At 55.0% G+C, this 20,649-nt stretch overlaps 1 protein-coding gene across 1 annotated transcript in view; it reads left to right on the forward strand.

The window, feature by feature from the left end:
• Positions 1-19,331, forward strand: part of LAMA5 (laminin subunit alpha 5) — a 53,492-nt gene extending 34,161 nt beyond the window's left edge. The window contains exons 36-78 of the mRNA XM_019470654.1: positions 342-503; positions 684-785; positions 871-954; positions 1,219-1,449; positions 2,013-2,126; positions 2,413-2,540; positions 2,764-2,844; positions 3,290-3,504; positions 4,071-4,171; positions 4,672-4,852; positions 5,650-5,793; positions 5,877-6,028; positions 6,105-6,215; positions 7,241-7,352; positions 7,909-8,079; positions 8,979-9,175; positions 9,270-9,386; positions 9,464-9,618; positions 9,850-9,991; positions 10,297-10,399; positions 10,484-10,597; positions 10,718-10,897; positions 11,294-11,436; positions 11,677-11,862; positions 12,158-12,294; positions 12,740-12,893; positions 13,034-13,167; positions 13,292-13,454; positions 13,954-14,085; positions 14,289-14,440; positions 14,833-14,965; positions 15,250-15,390; positions 15,617-15,747; positions 15,830-15,997; positions 16,096-16,228; positions 16,370-16,527; positions 16,649-16,825; positions 17,120-17,285; positions 17,386-17,545; positions 17,653-17,783; positions 17,887-17,977; positions 18,876-18,995; positions 19,168-19,331. Coding sequence (XP_019326199.1) covers positions 342-503; positions 684-785; positions 871-954; positions 1,219-1,449; positions 2,013-2,126; positions 2,413-2,540; positions 2,764-2,844; positions 3,290-3,504; positions 4,071-4,171; positions 4,672-4,852; positions 5,650-5,793; positions 5,877-6,028; positions 6,105-6,215; positions 7,241-7,352; positions 7,909-8,079; positions 8,979-9,175; positions 9,270-9,386; positions 9,464-9,618; positions 9,850-9,991; positions 10,297-10,399; positions 10,484-10,597; positions 10,718-10,897; positions 11,294-11,436; positions 11,677-11,862; positions 12,158-12,294; positions 12,740-12,893; positions 13,034-13,167; positions 13,292-13,454; positions 13,954-14,085; positions 14,289-14,440; positions 14,833-14,965; positions 15,250-15,390; positions 15,617-15,747; positions 15,830-15,997; positions 16,096-16,228; positions 16,370-16,527; positions 16,649-16,825; positions 17,120-17,285; positions 17,386-17,545; positions 17,653-17,783; positions 17,887-17,977; positions 18,876-18,995; positions 19,168-19,322 — 6,162 coding nt within the window. The 3' untranslated portion in view covers positions 19,323-19,331. The remainder of the gene's footprint in view (positions 1-341; positions 504-683; positions 786-870; positions 955-1,218; positions 1,450-2,012; positions 2,127-2,412; positions 2,541-2,763; positions 2,845-3,289; positions 3,505-4,070; positions 4,172-4,671; positions 4,853-5,649; positions 5,794-5,876; positions 6,029-6,104; positions 6,216-7,240; positions 7,353-7,908; positions 8,080-8,978; positions 9,176-9,269; positions 9,387-9,463; positions 9,619-9,849; positions 9,992-10,296; positions 10,400-10,483; positions 10,598-10,717; positions 10,898-11,293; positions 11,437-11,676; positions 11,863-12,157; positions 12,295-12,739; positions 12,894-13,033; positions 13,168-13,291; positions 13,455-13,953; positions 14,086-14,288; positions 14,441-14,832; positions 14,966-15,249; positions 15,391-15,616; positions 15,748-15,829; positions 15,998-16,095; positions 16,229-16,369; positions 16,528-16,648; positions 16,826-17,119; positions 17,286-17,385; positions 17,546-17,652; positions 17,784-17,886; positions 17,978-18,875; positions 18,996-19,167) is intronic.
• The last annotated feature ends 1,318 nt before the right edge of the window (positions 19,332-20,649 follow it).

Here is a 20,649-nt window from a genome sequence, read left to right on the forward strand (position 1 = left end):
TCCCTGCTGCCCACGGGTCTCTGTCCTGCGTTAATCCTACCCCTCTGGAAGATACACTGTGAGGAGGGTTATCTTTGTCTCCCTGTGCCCATCTCCCGCTTTCAGCCCCTTTTCTTAGTCTCTGGGGTCTCATAGGGTGGAAAATCATGGTGTGGGGGGACTGTGCCAGGCAGGAGGCAGGGGTGGTGCTCAGCTTTCTAGTGGCTTTATCAGGATGCATGTGAGATTGTGAGCCTGTTATCATCATTTCTGCTGCTCTGGGACTTGCTCTTTTGAAGCATCAGCACCCGAATACATTCTGTAGCTCCACCAGAAGATCTACGGTTGCTCTTCCCCCACAGTTCGTCGACATGAATGGGTGGCTCTTGCTGAGCAGTGACCGCCAGGAGGTACCGACAACTCTGAGCCTGCAGGAGCAGCTCCTCCGTGCTGATCTCAAGAACCTCCCAGATGCCTACCAGGAGCTCTACTGGGTTGCACCCAGCTCCTACCTCGGGGACCGGGTAAGAGCCAGTGGCAGCTGGACCAGCAGTCATGCACATCCCTGACCCCACCAACAGGTGTGCCAGCAGCATGCCCGCTGACATGCAGGCATTGCTCACACTCTGGTTGAACATGGACAGCTCTGACCCAGCTCAGTGGTGTGGACTCGCAGCAACACATGCAATTTGGCTCTCCCTTAGGTTTCCTCCTACGGTGGGCACCTGCGCTACGAGCTTCACTCTGACCCACGGAGGGGTGACGTGTTCATTCCCATGGAGTCCCGCCCGGATGTGATCCTGAAGGTGCAACCCGAGAAATTCCTTGGTGCCCCCTGCTAATGCATGAGCAGGATGAGGTGGTGACTGACACCTTCCTTGCTTTTCCCAGGGAAATCAGATGAGCATCATGTTTCTGGAAGGCACCTACCCTTCCCCAGGGGAGGTACATGAAGGCCAGCTGCAGCTGGTGGAGGTGAGTTTGCACACGCAAGTGTGTACCAAGTTAAATGCTCAGATGCTACTGAAGGGACAAGACTAGCATGTAGACAGAAGGGACAATTGCTTTGAGCTCAGTATTTTAGGTGCTGCCTATTGCAGCAGAACTGGCTGTGAAGATCCAGGGGCTTTTTTACCTGTGCAAAGGGGAGACATCTCAGCAGCAGGGAAGTGAAAGCTGGGCTGTGGATGTTCAGGTGCCTGTGCTTCCTGCCAGTAATGTCAGGTCTTCTCCCACTAGGGTAAGTTCAGGCACACAGAGACACACAACCCTGTGTCTAGAGAGGAGCTCATGATGGTGCTGGCAAACCTGGAACAGCTGCAGATCCGGGCGCTCTTCTCCCAGCTCTCTTCCTCCGTGTCCCTGCGCCGTGTGGTCCTGGAGATGGCAACAGATACAGCTACAGGTGTCCGCGCCAGCAACGTGGAGCTGTGCTTTTGCCCAGCTAACTACCAGGGGGACTCCTGCCAGGTAAGGGTGAAAGCAGACGTGCTGCTCCAGGCAGGGGGGGAGTCAAACAGTCACATTTTGGGTCTCAGCCACCCCTTGTGCTTGGTGTGGGTGGCAGCCGCGGGGTTTGGACATTTGTGCAAAGCAGTGGTGCCAGAGTACCAGCTTCCAAGCCAACCCCTGAGGGCTTCAGTTGAAATTACAGCTCAGGTTGTGCCGGAGGAAGGAACCAACATGTCCCAGGCTCCTCCACACCAGCCCACTCCTGGCTCCCCTCCCACCACAGCACAGTGCACCTGGGAGAGGTGCATTAGCTGCATCTGCCCTCTTGGAAGAGGCATGATGGAGAAATCATTCAGGTGGTGCAGACCAAAATTAAGTGCATGCAGTACCTTGGAATAGGTCCTTCTCTCTGACAAGGAGCAGGCAGGAGCTGCACTGAAAAATCTTTGTTGTTGCTTTTAATCTCTTCTCCATCAGTATGACCCTGTGGGAATTCTGTCATGGAAACTAAATTAGTCTCTTTACTTTGCTTGAATGTATTGGGCTGTTTTTCAGATCTCCGTCTTTTTCTCTGTCCTCAGGAATGTGCTCCAGGTTACTACAGGGACACCAAGGGGCTCTTTCTGGGAAAATGCATCCCATGTCATTGCAACGGCCACTCAGATCAGTGCCTGCCAGGCTCTGGGATATGCCTTGTAAGTAAACAGTGAAGCAGCGTGATATTTTGGAGTTATAAGGTCTGTAGCATGTGATTAAAAAGCTCTTCCCATACTAACTGAGCTGGCAGGACTGTGCCTGAATTGGAGCATTAGCTGCATGTGCCATTTCAGGAGTGGTCCTGCTCAGGGTCAGCTTAGGGTGAAAGACAGTTCTGGGAAAGAGGAAGGACTGAAGCATCCAGATATCTGGTGGGGAATTCTTTGTGCAACCCATCATTTCTTGCTGTCAGTGCTGAGCCTGCAGCCTGCCTTTTCCTTGCAGAACTGCCAGCACAACACGGAGGGAGACCACTGTGAGCGATGCAAGGATGGCTATGTGGGCAACCACTCTGCCGAAGAACCCTTACGGTGTGTTGGATGTCCGTGCCCTCTTTCAGTTGCCTCCAACAAGTAAGCACCCTTGGGTGGGATTGTCTATTTGGCTTCACTGTGTAACCACTGGGAACTATACTGTGCCACATCGGGGCATTGGCTTGGCACTGGCGGGTGTCCCAATGCCAGCCTTGTCCATGGCCTCTTACCCAAGGCCCCAGCAGCCCACACCAAGTGATCAGCTCCCCCGGCACGATGTCAGAGGTAACTGCGTCCTCCTGTTCACCCCTTGTCATTTCAGTTTTGCCGTCGGTTGTGTCCACAAGGGCTCCAACACGCAGTGCCTCTGCAAGCCTGGCTATGCTGGACCCAACTGTGAGCGGTAAGGATGATGGCACCCATGTTTCTGAGGCCGTGCACGCCCAATTCCTGTGCAGCCACTGCTGTGGCAGAAGTGAAGTTGTCCTAGTAGAGACTGCAAAGGAAACGGTTGGCTCTGCCTTGTGTGCTTTGCTCTGGCAGGATTTCTTTCAATCCTTTTCAGCCTGCAAATGCCCTGTTGCTGTCTCCACTGCTGATATATTGTGTTACTGTGGGTGTATTTCTTAGTTGTGTTTTGCCTTGACTTGCAGTCTGTATAAAGGCACCTTTCAGGGGTACCGTGAGGCAAAACACAAAGTGCTTTGAGATCCCTGAGGGTTGCAGCAGTTACAACTGTTGGATGCTTGCACTGTTATAATTGCACAAGACTGAAGCATGGTGCCAGCATGAGCTGTGGGGATCCCCCTCAATGCCTGGCTGTGTTTTAACTTGCCGTATTTCTCCAGGTGTGCCCCAGGATACTACGGCAATCCCTTGGTGATTGGCAGCTCGTGCCAGCCCTGCGACTGCAGCGGAAACACGGATCCCAACATGCTGTTCAGCAGTTGTGACTCCCTGACAGGCACCTGCACGGGGTGCATGCACCACACGGCCGGTGCGCGGTGCGAGGTCTGCACCCCTGGCTACTACGGGGATGCAGTGGCAGCCAAGAACTGCACACGTGAGTGGGGCAGGCAGCAAGCACTGGGGGGGGGGGAAGATGGACAGACCGACCGTGGACATGTTCAGCACCTTAGCCAGGCTGTGCATTGCCCGATGAGTCACGCGCTTGGTTGCACACATTGCAGCCATCCTCCAAAGGCAATAATAAGAAAAAACACAACTCCAAAAACCTGCCCTCCAGCATGACAACTCCATAACCTCCAATCCACCCCTCAAATGCGAGCTGCCAAACCACACCCAGGCTGGAATGGTCTTGCCCCGAGCAACTACTGCAGCAGTGGTGCTGGCACTCCCTTGGGAGTGTGGGTTTGCACAGCCCACTCCCAGCACTGCTCATCTCCCTCTGAGGAACAGCAGCCAAATTGCAGTCACAAAAGGGAATCTGCCCTGGGCAGGTGTCATGGGAATAAGTTGTCGGCAGGAGCAAATCCAAGAGGAGGGAGGCTCTGTCTTTGCTCTGACTGTTACTGATAAGGGAGAAATAGGATTCCCTGTCAGGAATAAGGTTTGTGAGTGGCTGAGCAGCCTCCTTGGCATATAACTGGGTGTATTTTTCCCTGGCAGCGTGCAACTGTTCGCCTTGTGGGACAGAGTCGTGCCATCCACAAACCGGCCAGTGCTTCTGCAAGACTGGAGTGACGGGCCAGCACTGCGACCGCTGTGAGGTGAGGGCCGTCTGCATACTGGGATGGTGCCTGTCCTTGGCACAGGGACGAGGGGCAGCCCCGGTGTGTCGTCCCCAGGCCTGTGAGCAGAGCGGCGCTGGAAGCTGCGCTGGCAGCCAGGTGGTTAAGACGGGATTTGCATGAGCTGCCTATGCATGGTGAAAGCCTATTAAAGATCTGGCAGCAAGCAATGGAGGCAGTGTTCAGCTGCAGCCTGGGCAATAATGTGGTACCCTTTGGGAAACTGCAATAAACCCCGTTTCCCTGCATGCACCCAGTGTGGGTGTTGCAGGGCAAGGGCAGGTTTGCAGGGCAGTGCTGCGGTCTGTCTGGACTCTTATTGCAGCTCCACATCTTTGCCATGTTGATAGGAGTTTTGTGGTGGTCAAAACACTCCTAAAAAGCAAGACTGGGGTCCCACATCGCCTCGGCCTGCCCCAGGAGGGAGGCACGCATGCCTTCTTGCTGAACAGGGCACCCACTGTTCTGCTTTTCCCTAGGATGGGTACTACGGCTTCGAGGGATGCTCCGGCTGCCAGAGGTGTGACTGCGACGTCGGTGCCGTGGGGAGCAGTTGCCATGCACAGACTGGCCAGTGCAGCTGCCTGCCTGGCGTCAGCGGCTCGCGCTGCCAGCAGTGTGCCCCGGGCTACTGGGGCTTCAGCGAGAGTGGCTGTACAAGTGAGTCCTGCTTCCCGGGTGTTGGGTCCCACACATGGAGGAGTAGGACAAAGCATTGGTGGCACGTGTGCTAATTGAATTGTTAAAGGTGGAAAACAACTGACTGCTATCTGAGTTCCTGTGCATGTTGCTAGGTTGCACAGGGAAACCCCCAGCAGTGGCATGTAGATAAGCAGGGATGCAATTGCACAGCTGGCCGGGTGTTGGTCCCACACATGGAGGAGTAGGACAAAGCATTGGTGGCACGTGTGCTAATTGAATTGTTAAAGGTGGAAAACAACTGACTGCTATCTGAGTTCCTGTGCATGTTGCTAGGTTGCACAGGGAAACCCCCAGCAGTGGCATGTAGATAAGCAGGGATGCAATTGCACAGCTGGAATAAAACCACCACTTCCCCTCCCTCCGGGGTGGCAACAGCACAAAATGATGCCGTGGGCATTTCCCTGTTATTAAACTCGGCAGAGTGCGAGTGCAGAGGGGGCTCCTGCGACCCGCGCACTGGGGAGTGCACTACAAGTGAGTCCTGCTTCCCGGGTGTTGGGTCCCACACATGGAGGAGTAGGACAAAGCATTGGTGGCACGTGTGCTAATTGAATTGTTAAAGGTGGAAAACAACTGACTGCTATCTGAGTTCCTGTGCATGTTGCTAGGTTGCACAGGGAAACCCCCAGCAGTGGCATGTAGATAAGCAGGGATGCAATTGCACAGCTGGAATAAAACCACCACTTCCCCTCCCTCCGGGGTGGCAACAGCACAAAATGATGCCGTGGGCATTTCCCTGTTATTAAACTCGGCAGAGTGCGAGTGCAGAGGGGGCTCCTGCGACCCGCGCACTGGGGAGTGCACCTGCTCCAACGGGCTGACAGGAAAGCAGTGCGACGTCTGCATGCACGAGTACGAGATCCCCGTGGCAAACGGTCCAGACAGCATGAGGTGTGAAGGTCTGTATCCTGCAGTCCTGGGGAAGGAGGTGAGGGAAGCCCCGGGAAAGGGCCCTGTGCTGACCGCTCCGTTCCCCTGGCAGTGTGCGACAGCTGTGTCCTGCTTCTGCTGGAGGATCTGCAGAGCATCGAGATGTCCTTCCCTTCCATTCGCAGCCAGCTGGTCAACCTCAACGCCAGCTCCATCGCCTGGGCTCGCCTCCACGGTCTCAACAGCACTATGGCAACTGTCGCTGTACGTGGAAGGTTTAACATCACTTTCTGCCCATGTTTCCTGGCCCATTGGCCTGATTTCAGCTCTTTTATTCCAGAACCAGCTGCGTGAGTACCAGAGAGCCATGAACAAAGTCAGGCAAAGGGCTGACGAGCTGGAGGATGAGAACGTGGACCTCACACAGGACCTGAACGCGCTGCAGCACAAAGTAGGGTATTTCTCCATCTTCCTTTTCCAGAGCATGAGTCCCTCCTTTTACCTAAAATGAGGGCTTTGAAGGCTGTGAGGAGCCTAGTTCAGACAGGATCTCCTGCCCAGCTAGCACTAGGCCTGGGGGTCGGGGTCTTTTACTTAGATGCTCAATCTAGATTACCTGCATTCCTCCCTTGGAGGGCTGTTAAACATCTTGTGATATTGATGGTTGTTTCTTGATTTATTACTTGCTTGTGAGGCAGCTCCAACTTTAACCAGTAAAAATAAATTCAATAAAATGTCATTTATAGAAGAAGCGTACGAGGAAGGAACGTGAACATCCAGGTCCGTCCTGGATGTATCTATGCTGTGGCAGGGAGCGCCTGGGCCCTGTCAGCAAATGAGTCAACCCTTTTTATTATAATAGTCCTTGGAGGCCTCAGTACAGCAACACCTTTTGCAAGATGCAATCTATATACAGTCTAAACAACACCAGTTGTGTCTTCAGAGAACTTATAAACTGAGCAAGATTTGATTTGGTTTATAAACTGCCTGCTCCTAATCTAAGGGAGAGGGAGAAGTCTCTATTTGATGATGTATGTCCCCGGGCAGCTGCATGGACAAACTGCCTCTGTGTATATGTACGTCTACGCTCTGAACAGCCAAACTGCAGCCTTCCGTCTCTTCTTGTGTCTGGGTCGGAACCCAGGTGGACCTGGCTCCAGGCTCTAGAGCTTTTCTTGTGTTAAAAGCGCAGGACAGTGCTGTATTCTGTGGTCTTAGGACTGTTTCAGGATCCAGAGCCTGTTGTATTGGAGCTGCATTTATTGCTTGTGCTTCTCTGAAGGTGCTAAATAAGACCATCACTAAATGCATCGTAGGTGAGCAGCACAGGGCGGGCTGTTGGAGGAGACGTGGTTCAAGGACCTCAAACGCTGCACATTCCCAAGCCTTACGTGCCTTTTGGGAACATCTTTCCTGCTGACAGATCACATAAAACATAATCTCATACTTCAGCTAAGCTAGTGTGTTTTGTTGTAGATGACAATGACTCACAGAGAAGCAAACCGGATTGAGCAGCACACGAGAGAGACTTACCAGAGGGGGGAGCAGCTCCTGCTAAATATCCAAAGCATTCAGAAAGGCGTTGCAGGTAGGTAAAGAAGGGTCTCTACTTTGTGGTTTTTTTCTGCTGGGAATGCCACGTTCTTGCTTTCAAACAGCGCTGAGTACTACATCGCTTAGAAAGAACCATGGGGAAAACAAGGGGAAATACAAATGAAATGGAGATCCCTGCAGGATTCTGGCTGTTCAGGTAGATCAGGCTTATTGTGAATCCCAGCTGTTTGGCTAAACAGTCTTTGGAAAAAACACCTTAAACTTGCACAAATGTTATTAAAATGCATAAAACCAGGGCAATCTGCACTACTGCTTCAGGAGAGATTTAGCAAAACAGGGAGTGGCTGGATCTAGGAGAGGAGGTAAAGCCACAAAAAGATGCTTGGAATGTAGCATGCGTTACTGTAACGGCCAAGGAGACAGAAACGTGGGGCAATACCTCTGAGTGATCTCAAGCAATTTGGGTGCCTGAGTACTGCATGAAAGCTGGCTGCAGTTTGTTGAGGGTGATGTAGGAGAGGAAGGATCTCAGTGGATTATGAAGGACCTGGGTTGGTCAATGCTAACGGGGGATCTGGATTTCTCTGCAGACTTGGTGCGGCAGATGGCCAGGCTTGGGGCAGCAAATGCCAGCACCACCTCCACTGAGGATTTTCGGCAGAAGATGGCCGAGGTGGAAAGAATGCTGAGGGAGATGAAGGAGCGGACTCTGGGCAGCCAGGAGGAGCTGGCAAGGCACGAGCATGAGGAGGCTCAGAAATGTGAGTCTGGCTCAGTGGCATGGGACAGGGCTGCACAGATCCTGCTGCGTCTAGCCATTCCTCAAAGCCTGGCTTGGAGCCCATGTGAGCGCTACACATATCATGGTCACGTTTGGAGAGTGCTGTTAATAAAACAGGCACCCCCAACAAGTTTTACAGTAGTTTTAGGGTCCCCTGTGACACTCCATTTATGGTTCCTTTTCCCTTAAGGTGAATTTTAGAGCAGATGGTACTAGCTGGGTAGTTCTGTTTGATGACTGAAAATGACAACCCTTAGAACCAGGAGTTCCCATTATTATGTATGCATCACATGTGGATGTGAATAAGTCACCCCATGTTTCTTCATATTCACTGTCCCAGGAAAGTGGTCCAGAGTAACAACCAGCAGCCCACCACCCTCAGCAGCTGTACCATCCGGAGGGCATCCCTTGCAGGAGCAAGGCCTTGTGCTTCCACACAAATCCCCACTACGTAACCAGGCACGCTGGCACTGTGGGGAGCAAGCGCTTCTGATTAACAGGCAGTGGCAAAACATGGTTCAGCAGCTGAAAGCTGGAATTATAAACCAGCCCTTGCTAGAAATAAGTAATTTTTCACAGTGGGAGTAATCAAGCACTGGAACAGGCCTCCAGTGGGGTTTCTCCATCATCTGGAGCCTTTCAGGCATGGCCGGGTATCTTTCTGAAAGAGATCCCCTCCCTCTCACCAGCACTGGGGGTTTGGAGACAATTTTGGATGAGATCCTGTGCTATCCAGGCTGAAAGAGGGAGGGAGGGAAGATGGTCACTTCTAGCCTGCCAAGTGAGACCAGAACCAGGCTTTTCCACAGCCAAGCACAGAAAGAGCCCTTTAACACAGGGGGATGAATTAGCAACAGTTCTCACCTCCTCCATCCTCAGTGCTGCATCGGGTGAAGAGTGAACTGCACGCCCGCTGGGAGTCCAACCAGGACCTGGTGAGCAGCATCCGGGACCGGCTGGCGCAGCACAGCTCCCAGCTGATGGATCTCCGCGATGCCCTCAACGAGGCTGTGAACAAAACCAGGCAGACGGAGGACTTGAACAGCCTGAACCGCAACAACCTGGAGGAGAGTCAGGTAGACCTTCACCAGGTGGTCCCGTATTGCCATGCAGTGAGGGGGGGGCCTACCCCAGCCCTGCCAGTGGCTAATCCTGCGTCTGTGTGTCTAGCAAAAGAGCCGCGAACTCCAAAAGCAGCATGCACTGGTGCAGGAGACCCTGAGGATGGCCAAGGACTCCCTGGCCCAGGTCTCCGACTTCCTACAGAAGATGGAGAGTGCAAAGGAGGTGAGTGATGGAGGTACTTCAGCATGGGCAGAGTGCGAGGGGGTGGCAGTCCTCAGGAGTGACATATGTCCTTGCAGGCATACGAGAAGCTGGCAGCCCTGCTGGATGGGGCAAAGCTGCCCCTGACTGAGCGTGTCAAGAAGTTCTCCCCGGCCAGCAGCAAAATCCCCATCGTGGAGCAGGCGGAGGAGCATGCCCGGCTCCTGGATGAGCTTGCAAGGAACCTGTCCAGGTGAGGCACCAGTCCTGACACTCAGTAGTCAGGCCATCTCCTACCAGAGTTGGGGATGGGAAACTGCAGCCCCACGCCATGGCAGGGGAGCAGCGGGTGCTATCTCCAAAGCTTTATCCTGGAGAACATGTTGTGACAAGGAACCCAAAGGCATTTTTGTCTGTGGGGGCATGGGCAAGAGCCCAGGCTGAGCGGTCTCCATGGACTTCATGGCTTCATCTTCCAACACAGCATTATCCAGGGCACAAACCAGGATGGCTTTATCCAGCGGGCGATTGATGCCTCTAATGCCTACGCCAGCATCATTGAAGCTGTGAAAAAAGCCGAGCGAGCAGCCCACGATGCTGATGAGGCAGCCGGCGAGGCTTTGATGGTACGTGCTGTGGGGAAGCCCGTGAAGATGAGCAAAAGCCAAACTCCCTCGACAGTCCTCCAGCTTTTCACACCCACACATAGGGCTCTGCTGCCCCTTCCCTCTGAGACTTGAGCACTTTGTTCTGTGCCAGAGAGCAGAGCCTCTGCCACAGCTGGGGCCAGACTCTGGGGGTTTGGGTCTCCTCATCACGCCCCAGCAGCACACCCCACTGCAGTTGTCTGAACGAGCATTTTTGTGTGCAGTCAGGGCCGGAGACTGGAATTCCTCTTCAGACTCCCAGGCAGTGCATGTTTGTTTTACAGAGTGTCATATCAGAAAACCTCGGGGCCATCTCTAAAGAGCTGAAGAGGAACAGCAGCAACCTGGAGGAGGCTGTGAGGAGAGAGCAGAGAAAACTCAACGGGGGTGAGAGAGGCTCCTTGCAGGGTGTGATGTCCTTCGAGCTGGACTGAGATCCAACACACAACATATGCATTTCTTTAATTGCAGCTATTAAAGGCACTCTGCAGATAGCGAAGGACAAGCTGGCTGACCTCCGTGTGAAGAAGGAGCAGCTCCTGAGCCAGCTCCAGTCTGTGCAGGACATGCTGGGCAGGGACCAAGGTTTGTCCTGGGGTAGCTAGACTGGTTTTCTCTGCTCCCTTCCTCACACCCAGGCTGTGACCCAAGGGTGCTTCCTCCCCACTCCTGGCCATCCCAGAGATTTTTCTCCTTTCTTTCCAGAGGACACGAAAGAGACGATCCAGAATGCCAAAGCGGCAGCTGCTGAGGCCAATGAAACAGCTGCGAGAGTGGAAGATACCCTGAGCACCATGAAGAAGAATCTGGATGAGTGGAAAGACCAGTATGGAGACCTTCGAAATGAAGACCTGAACCAGGCAGTCCAGGATGCCAGGAAATCTGGTGAGTGCTGAGCCTGCTGGGCTGCCAGGACTGAGTCTGGCATGAGCCAGTGCATGGACAGATGTCCCCAGAGAGCTCTGTGCTTTTGGAAATTATGCTTCGCAGCTCCAGGTCAAGAGTAGAGGGAGGCAGCAGCCGATACTGGGTGCTTTAAGTCCTGTCCCTTTATTTTTTTCTCTCCCTGCGGTGTCTATAACACCTATACCTTTACTGCAGGAGACTGCATGCACTAGAGCATTTTCACAAGCCCCCATCAAGGCTGCTGGATTTAGGGGATCATTCTGTGACTCTGCTCCCAGCTGCCGCTGCTTTGACTTGCATGTCTCAGAACTGCCTGAGCTTTACATCTCCTTTCCTCACTAACCTTCAAAACCCCTGGCTCGTCTCCAACCCCAGTGTCCAGCCTGGAAAGCACCATCCCACTGCTGCTGGGGAAGCTGAGCAGCCTGGAGAACAGGAGGAACAAGAACGCCACCGTGTCGGAGAACATTGTGCGGATCCGGCAGCTCATCACGCAGGCGAGGAACGCCGCCAGCAAGGTAGGCTCATGGGAGGGTGAGGACTGTGCATGGGGTGCCAGGGGCTTGGGGTGAATGAGGGCTTACCTGAGGGTAGTATGCAGATGGGAGGGGTATCTAGAAAAGCTCTGGGGCCACCAGGCAGGGTCCCTTTCTCATGGGAAGACTCCAGAAAATGCTTTGACTTGGTAGATCTGGCAATGACAAGAGAGGCAGCAGCAGTGGTTTCAGTGCTGTGGGTTTGAATTTCTCTCCCTCCAGGTGAAAGTCCCCATGAAGTTCAACGGCAGCTCGGGTGTGCAGGTCCGGATGCCCAGCAACCTGCAGGATTTGGCAGCTTATACATCCCTCAAATTCTACATTCAAAACCCTGAGCCCAGGAGCCAGCAGCGACAGCAGGACGGGACAGAGGAGGGGCGGTTTGTGTTGTACCTGGGCAGCCGGGAGGTGAGACTGGGCTGTGCGGGCAGGAGGAGGGCAGCGGGAGCCTGTGTTGGTAGCATCAATGGGGGATCACGCCTGGATGTCAGCCCCTCTCCCTTCACCTGCTCCCTGAGTGTCTTTGTGGGGAACACGAACAGGTCCTGGGTGCAGCTGTCAGCCTGGCTAGAGGTGGATGGGGAGAGAGGTGCGAATGGGGGTGCTTGGTCAGTGCAGCCCTGGGAGCATCAGGGAGAGCATCGCTTGGTGCTCCTGCCTGTCCTGAATGCCAACGTGTGGCCCTGTCTCTCCCTGCATTTAGGCCACTGGAGACTACCTGGGCATCGTGCTCAAGGACCACAAAGTGCAGTGGGTCTACAAACTGGGCAATGAGGAGCCAGCCTCCCTAACGGTTGATGAGGATATTGGAGAGCAGTTTGCCACCATCAGTATCAACAGGTAGGAGACTGATGGGACACACCCCAAGGAAGTTCAGTGGGAAACTGTCCCTGCAGTGGATGCGGGTAGTGCTATGCCCAAGCCCAGACAGGCCCTGAGCTTGCAGAGGTGCTGTGGACTCAGTCATCCGGTCATCCCTAAGTGATCAACACTGAGATGCCTCAAAAAAACTATCAGGGAGATGGTCTCTTACCAGGTCATGGAGGGTCTGGGGGTTCCTGCAGGAGAGGAAAGATGAAGCTCATCATGGAGGGTCCATTCAGCCTTGTGGCAGTGCTGGTAACATGAGTGCTGACTCCTTTCAATGCGCTGCTGCTATGGGGGTCCCCAGTGGGAGATGCTCCCTTTTGGTAGGGTTGTGTGGGGAGGCCCTTTGCTCAGGGAGGGCAGGGTTTGCTCCTCTTTGGGGGTCTCCCGTTGTCTTGACCATCCCTCCCTGTTGCAGGATCCTGCAGTATGGGCACATGTCAGTGATCGTGGAGAGGCAGACGGTGCACGAGACCAAGGGAGACAGTGTGGCCAAGGGGGAGCAGGGGCTGCTCAACCTCGACCCACGCAACGTGGTCTTCTACATGGGTGGCTACCCTTCCAGCTTCACGGTGAGACAGGCAGCAGGGAGGGAGGTTCCGTTTTCTAGGAGGTATCAGCGATACCTTTGGAGCTTCTTGGGGGGGAAACCCCTTGATTTCATGGGAAAGCCAAGATCAAACTTGCCCTAACTGTCCGGTTTCATTCCCAGCCTCCTCCCACTTTGCGTTATCCCAACTACCGCGGGTGCCTGGAGCTGGACACACTGAATGAGGAGGTGGTCAGCTTGTACAACTTCCAACACACCTTCCAGGTGGATACCACTGCCGAGAAGCCCTGCGCAAGGTAGGACACCGTGCCCAGACTGCGGGCAGCTCTGGTCTGTAGTGCTTACCCTGACCCTTGGCTGCCCCAGAGCATGGCAGTTGGCTTTGGAGTGATACCTTGGGCCTCTTCTTGCATGGCTCAGGTCCAAGTCCACAGGAGACCCCTGGTTGACTGATGGCTCCTACTTTGATGGCACCGGTTATGCGGAAATCAAGTTTGAGAGCCAGTTTGGCACCACCAAGCGCTTTGAGCAGGAGATCCGGGTGGTCTCCTACAACGGCATCCTCTTCTTCCTGGAGAATCAGGCAGGTGCTTGCTCCCCTGGGGAGTCTCCACCCCTCAACCAGTGGGCTAGGACAATCCCAGCCCCACTTGCAGGCATTCTCAGTTCAGGGCCCCGGGGAGGAGACGGCTTTGGAGATGGCAATGCTACTTGGAGCAGCATTTCTGCACTATTGTTAAAAGCCACAAGAGGGCTGGACCCAGACCTCACAGCAGAGGCAATTGCTTGCCTGGTGCTGGAAGGACTCCCTTGAACTCCAGGAGCACCCATGCACAGACCCTCTGAGCTGGGCCAGGGTTCACTGGGGCAGGCAGTGCTGCAAGGAGCATTTCCAGCCTGCAGTGCCATCCCTGTGCCCCAGCGCAGGGCTGCTGTTTGCAGATAAATCCCCAATAATTGTTGCAGTGATGCATCAAGGCACCAGCAGTGGGACCTGCTCCCACTGGTGCTAAAGGGCAGGTCAGGCTCAGCACCACGGGCACCGGGACGTGGGGCTGAGTGTCTGTCCTGTCTCCCCCCAGGGTCAGTTCCTGTGTCTGGCCATCCGGGACGGGAAGCTGGTGCTTTACTATGACTTCAGCACTGGCCTGGAGATGGCAAAACCCAGCAGCAACTCCTCCTCCCTCACCATTAGCAGCACCACAAACAAAGCGGTAAGGGGGAACAGCCGCCTGCCTGGCTTGCTTGGAGGGCTCCTCATCCAGAGGGTAGAGGGGGCACCCAGATCCTTGTTTTTGGCAGGGGAGAGCTGTAAGAAGTTCTTTGACTAGAGCCATGAACCGGACACCTCATGCTGCCCTCTGTGATGGACCTAATTGCCCCAGGCTGGCGGATCATTTTTCTCCTCTGTCTCCAGATCCAGATTTTCCTCCTCAAAATGAATAACAAGAAGCGCATCCTGGTGCGGCTGGAGCGCCTCACCATCTTCATGGTGGAGCAGGAGAACTCCCTGGAGAATGCTGTTTCCTACTACCTGGGTGGTGTGCCCCCTGCTGTGCTGCCCCCCAGGTGGGTCCAGGCCGTGGTGGGGTGGGACAGTCTACATCTTCCCCTCCAGTGTCCCTGGTGGTGGCCCTGGCCCTTTCTTAGCCACATCCAGGGCTGTTGGGGCCCCGCTGAAGCTCTGGGGGGAGATTTCCTCTTGCTGCCCATCACCGTGAGCTTTTGAGGATGGGACATCTCCATCTCTGGTGAGGGATGAGGTGCTGGTGGGTGTCACTGAGACCTCCTTTGCCGTTCTGGGTGCTTTGGAGCAACCTTGTGCCTGAGGCACTGGAGATACCCGTGGCCATCATGGGTCCTTCCCAGGCACTCTGTTTGAAGGGCTGCAGGGCCAGATCCTGCCCAGGACTGGATCCTGCCTGGGGTTGTCCTCATAACACTGCTTGCTTCTCCTGCAGCTTGAAAGCGCTCTTCCCCACGGGTGGGCCCATCCGGGGCTGCATGAAGGGCTTGAAGGCTCTTGGCAAATACGTTGACCTGAAGCGCATGAGCACTGTCGGCGTGAGCTATGGGTGCACCTCGGACCTCCTGGTAAGCACAAAGCCCTGGCAGCCTGGCCAGCATGCTGGGGCAAGGGTCTGTCAGGGAAAGGGAGCACAGGACCCCCAGGACAGGCCCGATCTCCCCTTGTTCACACGGAAACAAGCATAAAATCCCCAGGTCCTCGGTGCAGGGGGGTTGTGGCAAGGTGCTCCACATGGCTGGCCATAGCACTGGCCAGATCCAGCGAGGACCTGAGCACCTCAGTCACCCTCCCAGCACACCTGCAACGCCAGGGCCAGGCTCTGACCTCGCCTCCATGGTGTCCCTTGCAGGTGGCTCGGTCAGTCAGCGTCCATGGCCACGGCTACCTGACCCTGGCCCTGAAGGACGTGCCAGGGCTGCGGGACTTCTACAGCGGCTTCAGCTTCCGGACGAGCCAGCGCGAGGGGCTGCTTTACCACCACACCACCCAGGTGGGCATCTGAAGTTCCCCCCGGGTATCCCAGCAGCAGGGCAGAAACATCTGCTCCTGCTCTGGGGATGGTGCTGCTCCCCCTTGGGAAAGGGGGGAATTTGGGTGGGGCCAGGGCGTGAATCCACAGTGAAATCTGCACCCTGAGCTCCTGGAGGGTGGTGGGGAAAGTTGGCCGTTCCTTGGGGTTCAGCTGCTGAGCAGCAACGGGGCGATGCTTTCTGCAGGAGGGGACGTGCCAGGTGTCCCTCCAGAGGGGCCAACTGACCTTGAACCTGCTGGAAACCGAAGTCACCACTGAAAATGCCTATGCGGATGACAGGACCCACTACATGGCCTTCTACAGCGATGCCCGTGGGTACGTGTCCTGGCAGTGCATGGGGGATGACGTGCTGATGGCCACAGGGACCCACTCAGCCTATGCTGCTCATCCCCCGCAGAGTCCGGCTGTATGTGGACGATGAGCTGCAAGACACCGCAGCAGGCACTGGGTCCAGCCGGCGGCAGCGACGGCAGGATAGGCGGCCGCTCTTCCAGCTTGGGGGCTCACCAGAGCCAGGTGCCCTCAGCAACCTCACTGGCTGCATCGGGAATGTCTTTGTCAAGCGGTGAGCGTTGCCATGCCATTTCCCAGAGAGCAGGGCTCTCAGCCCTTTCCTGCCTCCTGGCTGGCCTGGTGACAGGGATCCCTTCTCCCTGTGCGTAGGATGTCAGAGCCACAGATGGTGGTGGACCTGCAGGAGAACGTGGAGAGCATCAATGTCACCATGAGCTGTCCTTGGGGTGAGCAGCCACAGCAGCTCGGAGTCACTCCAAAGAAGGACAGGCGGAAACCCAAGGTACCAGCTGCTGCCAAAACTCCCCACATCCTCCTCCCTGTCCTCCTTAGATGCCACCGTTGCCCCCTCGCTGAGCAGCTCTGCCCTGTGACACCTGCAGGGATGCTCCCCTCACTCCATTCTTTGGTGCATCTTCTGTAGGTGCTGGGCAAGCCTGCCTCAAAGGACCGCCGCCATGATGGGGATGGGCTCTGCCGGCTGCACCCACAGCCCCATGCAGCCAGGGGCACCTTCCGCTTTGGGGGTGCCCCAAGCAGTCGCTGGGAGTTTGAGGAGATTCCAGCCTCCTTTGGCCAGAGGTGAGGCTCACCCCATGTTCACCCCACACAAGCTTGGCCCTGGGGACCATTGCTTGGAGAGCAGGTGTTCCTTGCAGTTGTGGGAGAGCAGGGTGCTCCCGTCACTCCCCTGTCCCTGCAGGTCCCATTTCTCCCTGGAGGTGAAGCTGAACTCCTCCAGTGGGCTGCTCTTCTATGTGGCGGGCAAGCGGGGCACCTTCATGGCTCTCTTTGTCTCCAACGGGCGCTTTGTCTTCCTGGTGGACGTCGGTGGGCGCCGGCTGCGCCTCCGCAGCAAAGACAAGTACCATGACCGGCGGGGGGGGAGGGGGGGAGAGAGGGGAAGGGAATGGGCTCAGCAGGAGCTCCTTGAGCCACATTGTTCCCGTGACCCCCCCCTCGCCAGGTGCCCGTGCAGGGGTTAGCTTGGTGCAGCCCTGCTCTGGGCATTGCTTCCTAATTGCACATGGGACACCTGCAGTCCCACAGCAGCAAAGGGGACGGCAAAAACACAGCCAGGGCTGGCTGAACCTCTGAGCTGAGGTCTCCCTTCCCTGGGTGCAGCCCTGGGGCTCCTCCCAATCCAGAAAACCCCCAGCCCTGGCACTGACCTTTGGTCCTTGCAGGTCTTCTTCAGCAGAGATCAGAGCCGAGCCCAGCTGGTCATTGATGGGCTGCGAGCCCAGGATGCTGCAGTGGCCACTGCAGGGCTCTTTGTGGCCCGAACCCCCTTGTATGTGGGGGGGATCCCGGCTGGAAAAGCCAAGGCTCACATACCGGTAAGGGCTTGGTGGTCCCATGGCATCACCCTATCAGCCAGTTCCCGTGCCTGCCCTTTTTTGGCTCCTCCACGCTCACTCTGGTGACTAATCTCAACAGGTTGCATCAGCCTCCAGCTTCGACGGCTGCCTGAGGAACCCACAGCTGGACGGCAGGCCCCTGGGTCCCCCCTCACGCACCTTTGGGGTGACACCATGCTACGAGGGCGCACTGGAGAGCGGGGTCTTCTTCGCTGCGGATGGCGGGTCCGTCGTCCTAGGTACCCCACAGCAGCCTGGGCTGGCTCCCACAGCCCTGGGACTGGGAGGGATGCATCTCATGGGAGGTCCCTTGTCCCCCTCCTCACCAGTAGCATTTCTCTTCCAGCTGATGCAGTGGCAACCGAGCAGGACTTGGAGGTGACACTGGAGGTCCGTCCCCGCAGTGCCTCTGGCCTCATCTTCCACATGGGCACGAGGAGAAGCCACCATCTCCTGTTGTACATGGAAGAGACGAAGGTAGTGGGACGGTGGCTTCCCCACAGGTTCTCAGTGGCAGCAGCCATCTCCTGCCCATCCCGCTCAGCTCACTGGGCTCTAACGGGTTTGTCTCACACACCAGGTCACTGTGAGAGTGAATGCTGGGGCTGACGAGTTCTCTGCATCGGTGACATGCCCATCTCTCTGCAATGGGCAGTGGCACACTATTGCAGGTGAGGTGACAGCCAGCACTTGGCTCTGGGACACTGCTCTACTCCTGCTCAGCCCACATCTCCTGGGGGGAGCCTGGGCCCCTTCCTTGGGTATTTAAACCCCAGCTCCCACCTGTATGCACTTAATTTGGGAGACTGTAGCTGCTATTAAGTCATTTCCTAATTAAGAGTCGTTGCCTGATCTTGTTAGTGCTGTCAGATCTGGTGGGCAGGAGAGACAGGGTGTTTCCCCAGGTCATGGAGCAGCTGGTGAGGCCAGGGGTGTTCCACCGTCCTGCTGGGCCAGTTGTGGCCTTGGCTCCAGCCAGGGCTGTCCTGCTGAAAGCAAAAGCCCAGCTGCGTCCAAAGGGCTCAAAGCCCACAGCTGGGACCAGGGATTTGCAGGATTCACACTTGTATGGGCAAAACTCAGCCTTTAATGTGTTTGCCATTGAGCAAGAGCTAAGGTTTATGCATCAAGCCCTTTCTGGGAGTGGGGGTCACAGTTACAGCCCCTGTCTCAGCACAGCTCTATTTTAAGCCCTCATCTTGCCTGACCCAGCACCGGCTAAGAGCCATCATGTGCTCCTGGCGCATTTTCAGCTTCAGGACCTCCCCCCATCTGTGGCCGGAGCCAGTCTGAGCCGATCCCCTTACACCCAGCATGTGCTGTGTCCCACCCCGCTGGGAGAGGGCAGCCCTCTTCACTAGATCAAGACACAGTGGCTGCTGTGGCCAAAGGACAGAGTTTGGGGGAGGCTCCCCAAAACGCTCCTCTGGGCGTTTCCCAAAAGCCAGGCCAGGTCCTCTGACCCTCCCAGTAGTTTTGCTCTGCTCCAGCACTCGTCTGTGCCAGAGGGCGGAGGTGGACTTGCTCTCTGGGTGAGGAAGCAGCACTGACTCTTGTTTTCTTTCAAAGTTACCAAATGGAAAAACATAATCCAGGTTGATGTGGACACAGAAGGCAACTACACAGTGGGACCCAGCCAGCCTCCTGCACCCAGCGCAAGGGCGACCTTCTACATGGGAGGGCTGCCAGGTGAGTTGGGAAAGACGCGCTCCAGAATTTATACACCAAAGCCAAGAGAGGTACTATTCCCAAAATACACCAAAGCCAAGAGAGGTACTATTCCAGGTGCAAGATAGAGGTACTCAATCCCCTGCCCTCTTATTAGCCAGACTAATGCTTGCTTTACTTGTTCCTTCTGCAGAGACAGACAAGGCCAGCACAGTGTCACCGTTACCTCCCCTCTCTCATTACATGGGCTGTATAAGGAACCTCGTGATTAACCAGAGCCACGTGGACCTGCTGCGAGCCGGGACTGTCAGGGGCTCCGTTGGCCTTAAGGGTTGCCCCGTGCTGTAAGTAAGTGCACCTCTGTGTACAGCCTGACCACAGAAAGCTGCACTGCTCCCTCGGCCCCAGACGTCACCTATTCGATAGCATTAACTGTGGTCAAACATACTTGATCTCCAGCAACTGCAGGCACACGTCTGGGGCCAAAACCAGAGAGGGGCCACAAATCCAAGGGGAAGGAGGGCAGGGGAGGAAGGTGGGGAGAAGGGGGCACTTCGGGGACATCTTTCACAAATATAACCAAAAAGTTGGAGGATGTGGAGGCAGGTCTGACTCCTTCCCCGGTGGTCAGGCATCTGCAACAGGACTCATGCTGCCACATGGCTCGTGGCAAGAGCAACTGTCCTCTACAGAACGTGGGCTGAAGCACACAGCAGCCGTGCATCATGTCCTAAATCCTGTTCCCTTTACCCCACACTTACAACGCACATAGATTTAGTTCACGGAACACTTGAGGATATTAATAAGTCACAGACTGTCTTCTGCTGAAGGCTGTAGGCAGTTTCTGTTTTATAATAAATGCAATTAGGACAAACTGGATTAATTCCGTCACTTCTGTGTTTTTATAAGCAAGGACGCATTTAACCCCCCCCGAAGGGCAGTCTCAGTTCACCTGCTGTTGTTACACAAAGAGCTCTGCAAGGGGGGACTTGGACAAAATTCTGTTCACAGAATTAGCATCTTCTTATCAGATTAATTTATAAGAATCAAAAAAAAAGGAACAAAATAGGCTGGGAGAACTGCTGAGGAAAAGCAGAAAGACACAAATACCACTCTGACTCTGCAGTTGCGTTCAGCGCTGGTAGATACACTGACAAAAGTCCTGTTGCACGAAGCAAGAAACTGTCACTTGAAAGGGAAGAAATAAAGAAAGGTTACCTCCGAGTCTGGCTGGGTGTGAGAGGTGCCACTTGGTCCTCACTCGCCCTGCCAGCAGCTGCCCTTCCCCTGCTCGGCCTCACTCATGCCTGTTGTAGTGCAGTCTTCACTTGAAAAAAACTTTTTCTCCCAAGACACCTAGTTCACTTGTGCACTTACACGTCATATATATATTTGTGTGTGTATATATATATATCTAGCCACTTGGGGACAAAAATCTTGCTTCTGAAATGGACTTATAACTTATATCATTATATTGTGCTTTTTTTTATGAGGGGTAAATATTGTAAAATGGGTTTTTAACATGTCCATCTTAAAACAAGTGTAATTATGACCTGTTTTTAAGTTGTAGTATTAAAGATGGTCTTTGTAAATCACTGGTACATACTTTGGAGTCGAATAAAGTTTTATGTTACTCTCTTTCACTTTACCGGCGAAGAGCAAGTCTAAGGCTGAT

Source organism: Aptenodytes forsteri, unplaced genomic scaffold (genome assembly GCF_000699145.1).
Source record: "Aptenodytes forsteri isolate BGI_AS27 unplaced genomic scaffold, ASM69914v1 Scaffold47, whole genome shotgun sequence".
NCBI lineage: Eukaryota > Metazoa > Chordata > Aves > Sphenisciformes > Spheniscidae > Aptenodytes > Aptenodytes forsteri.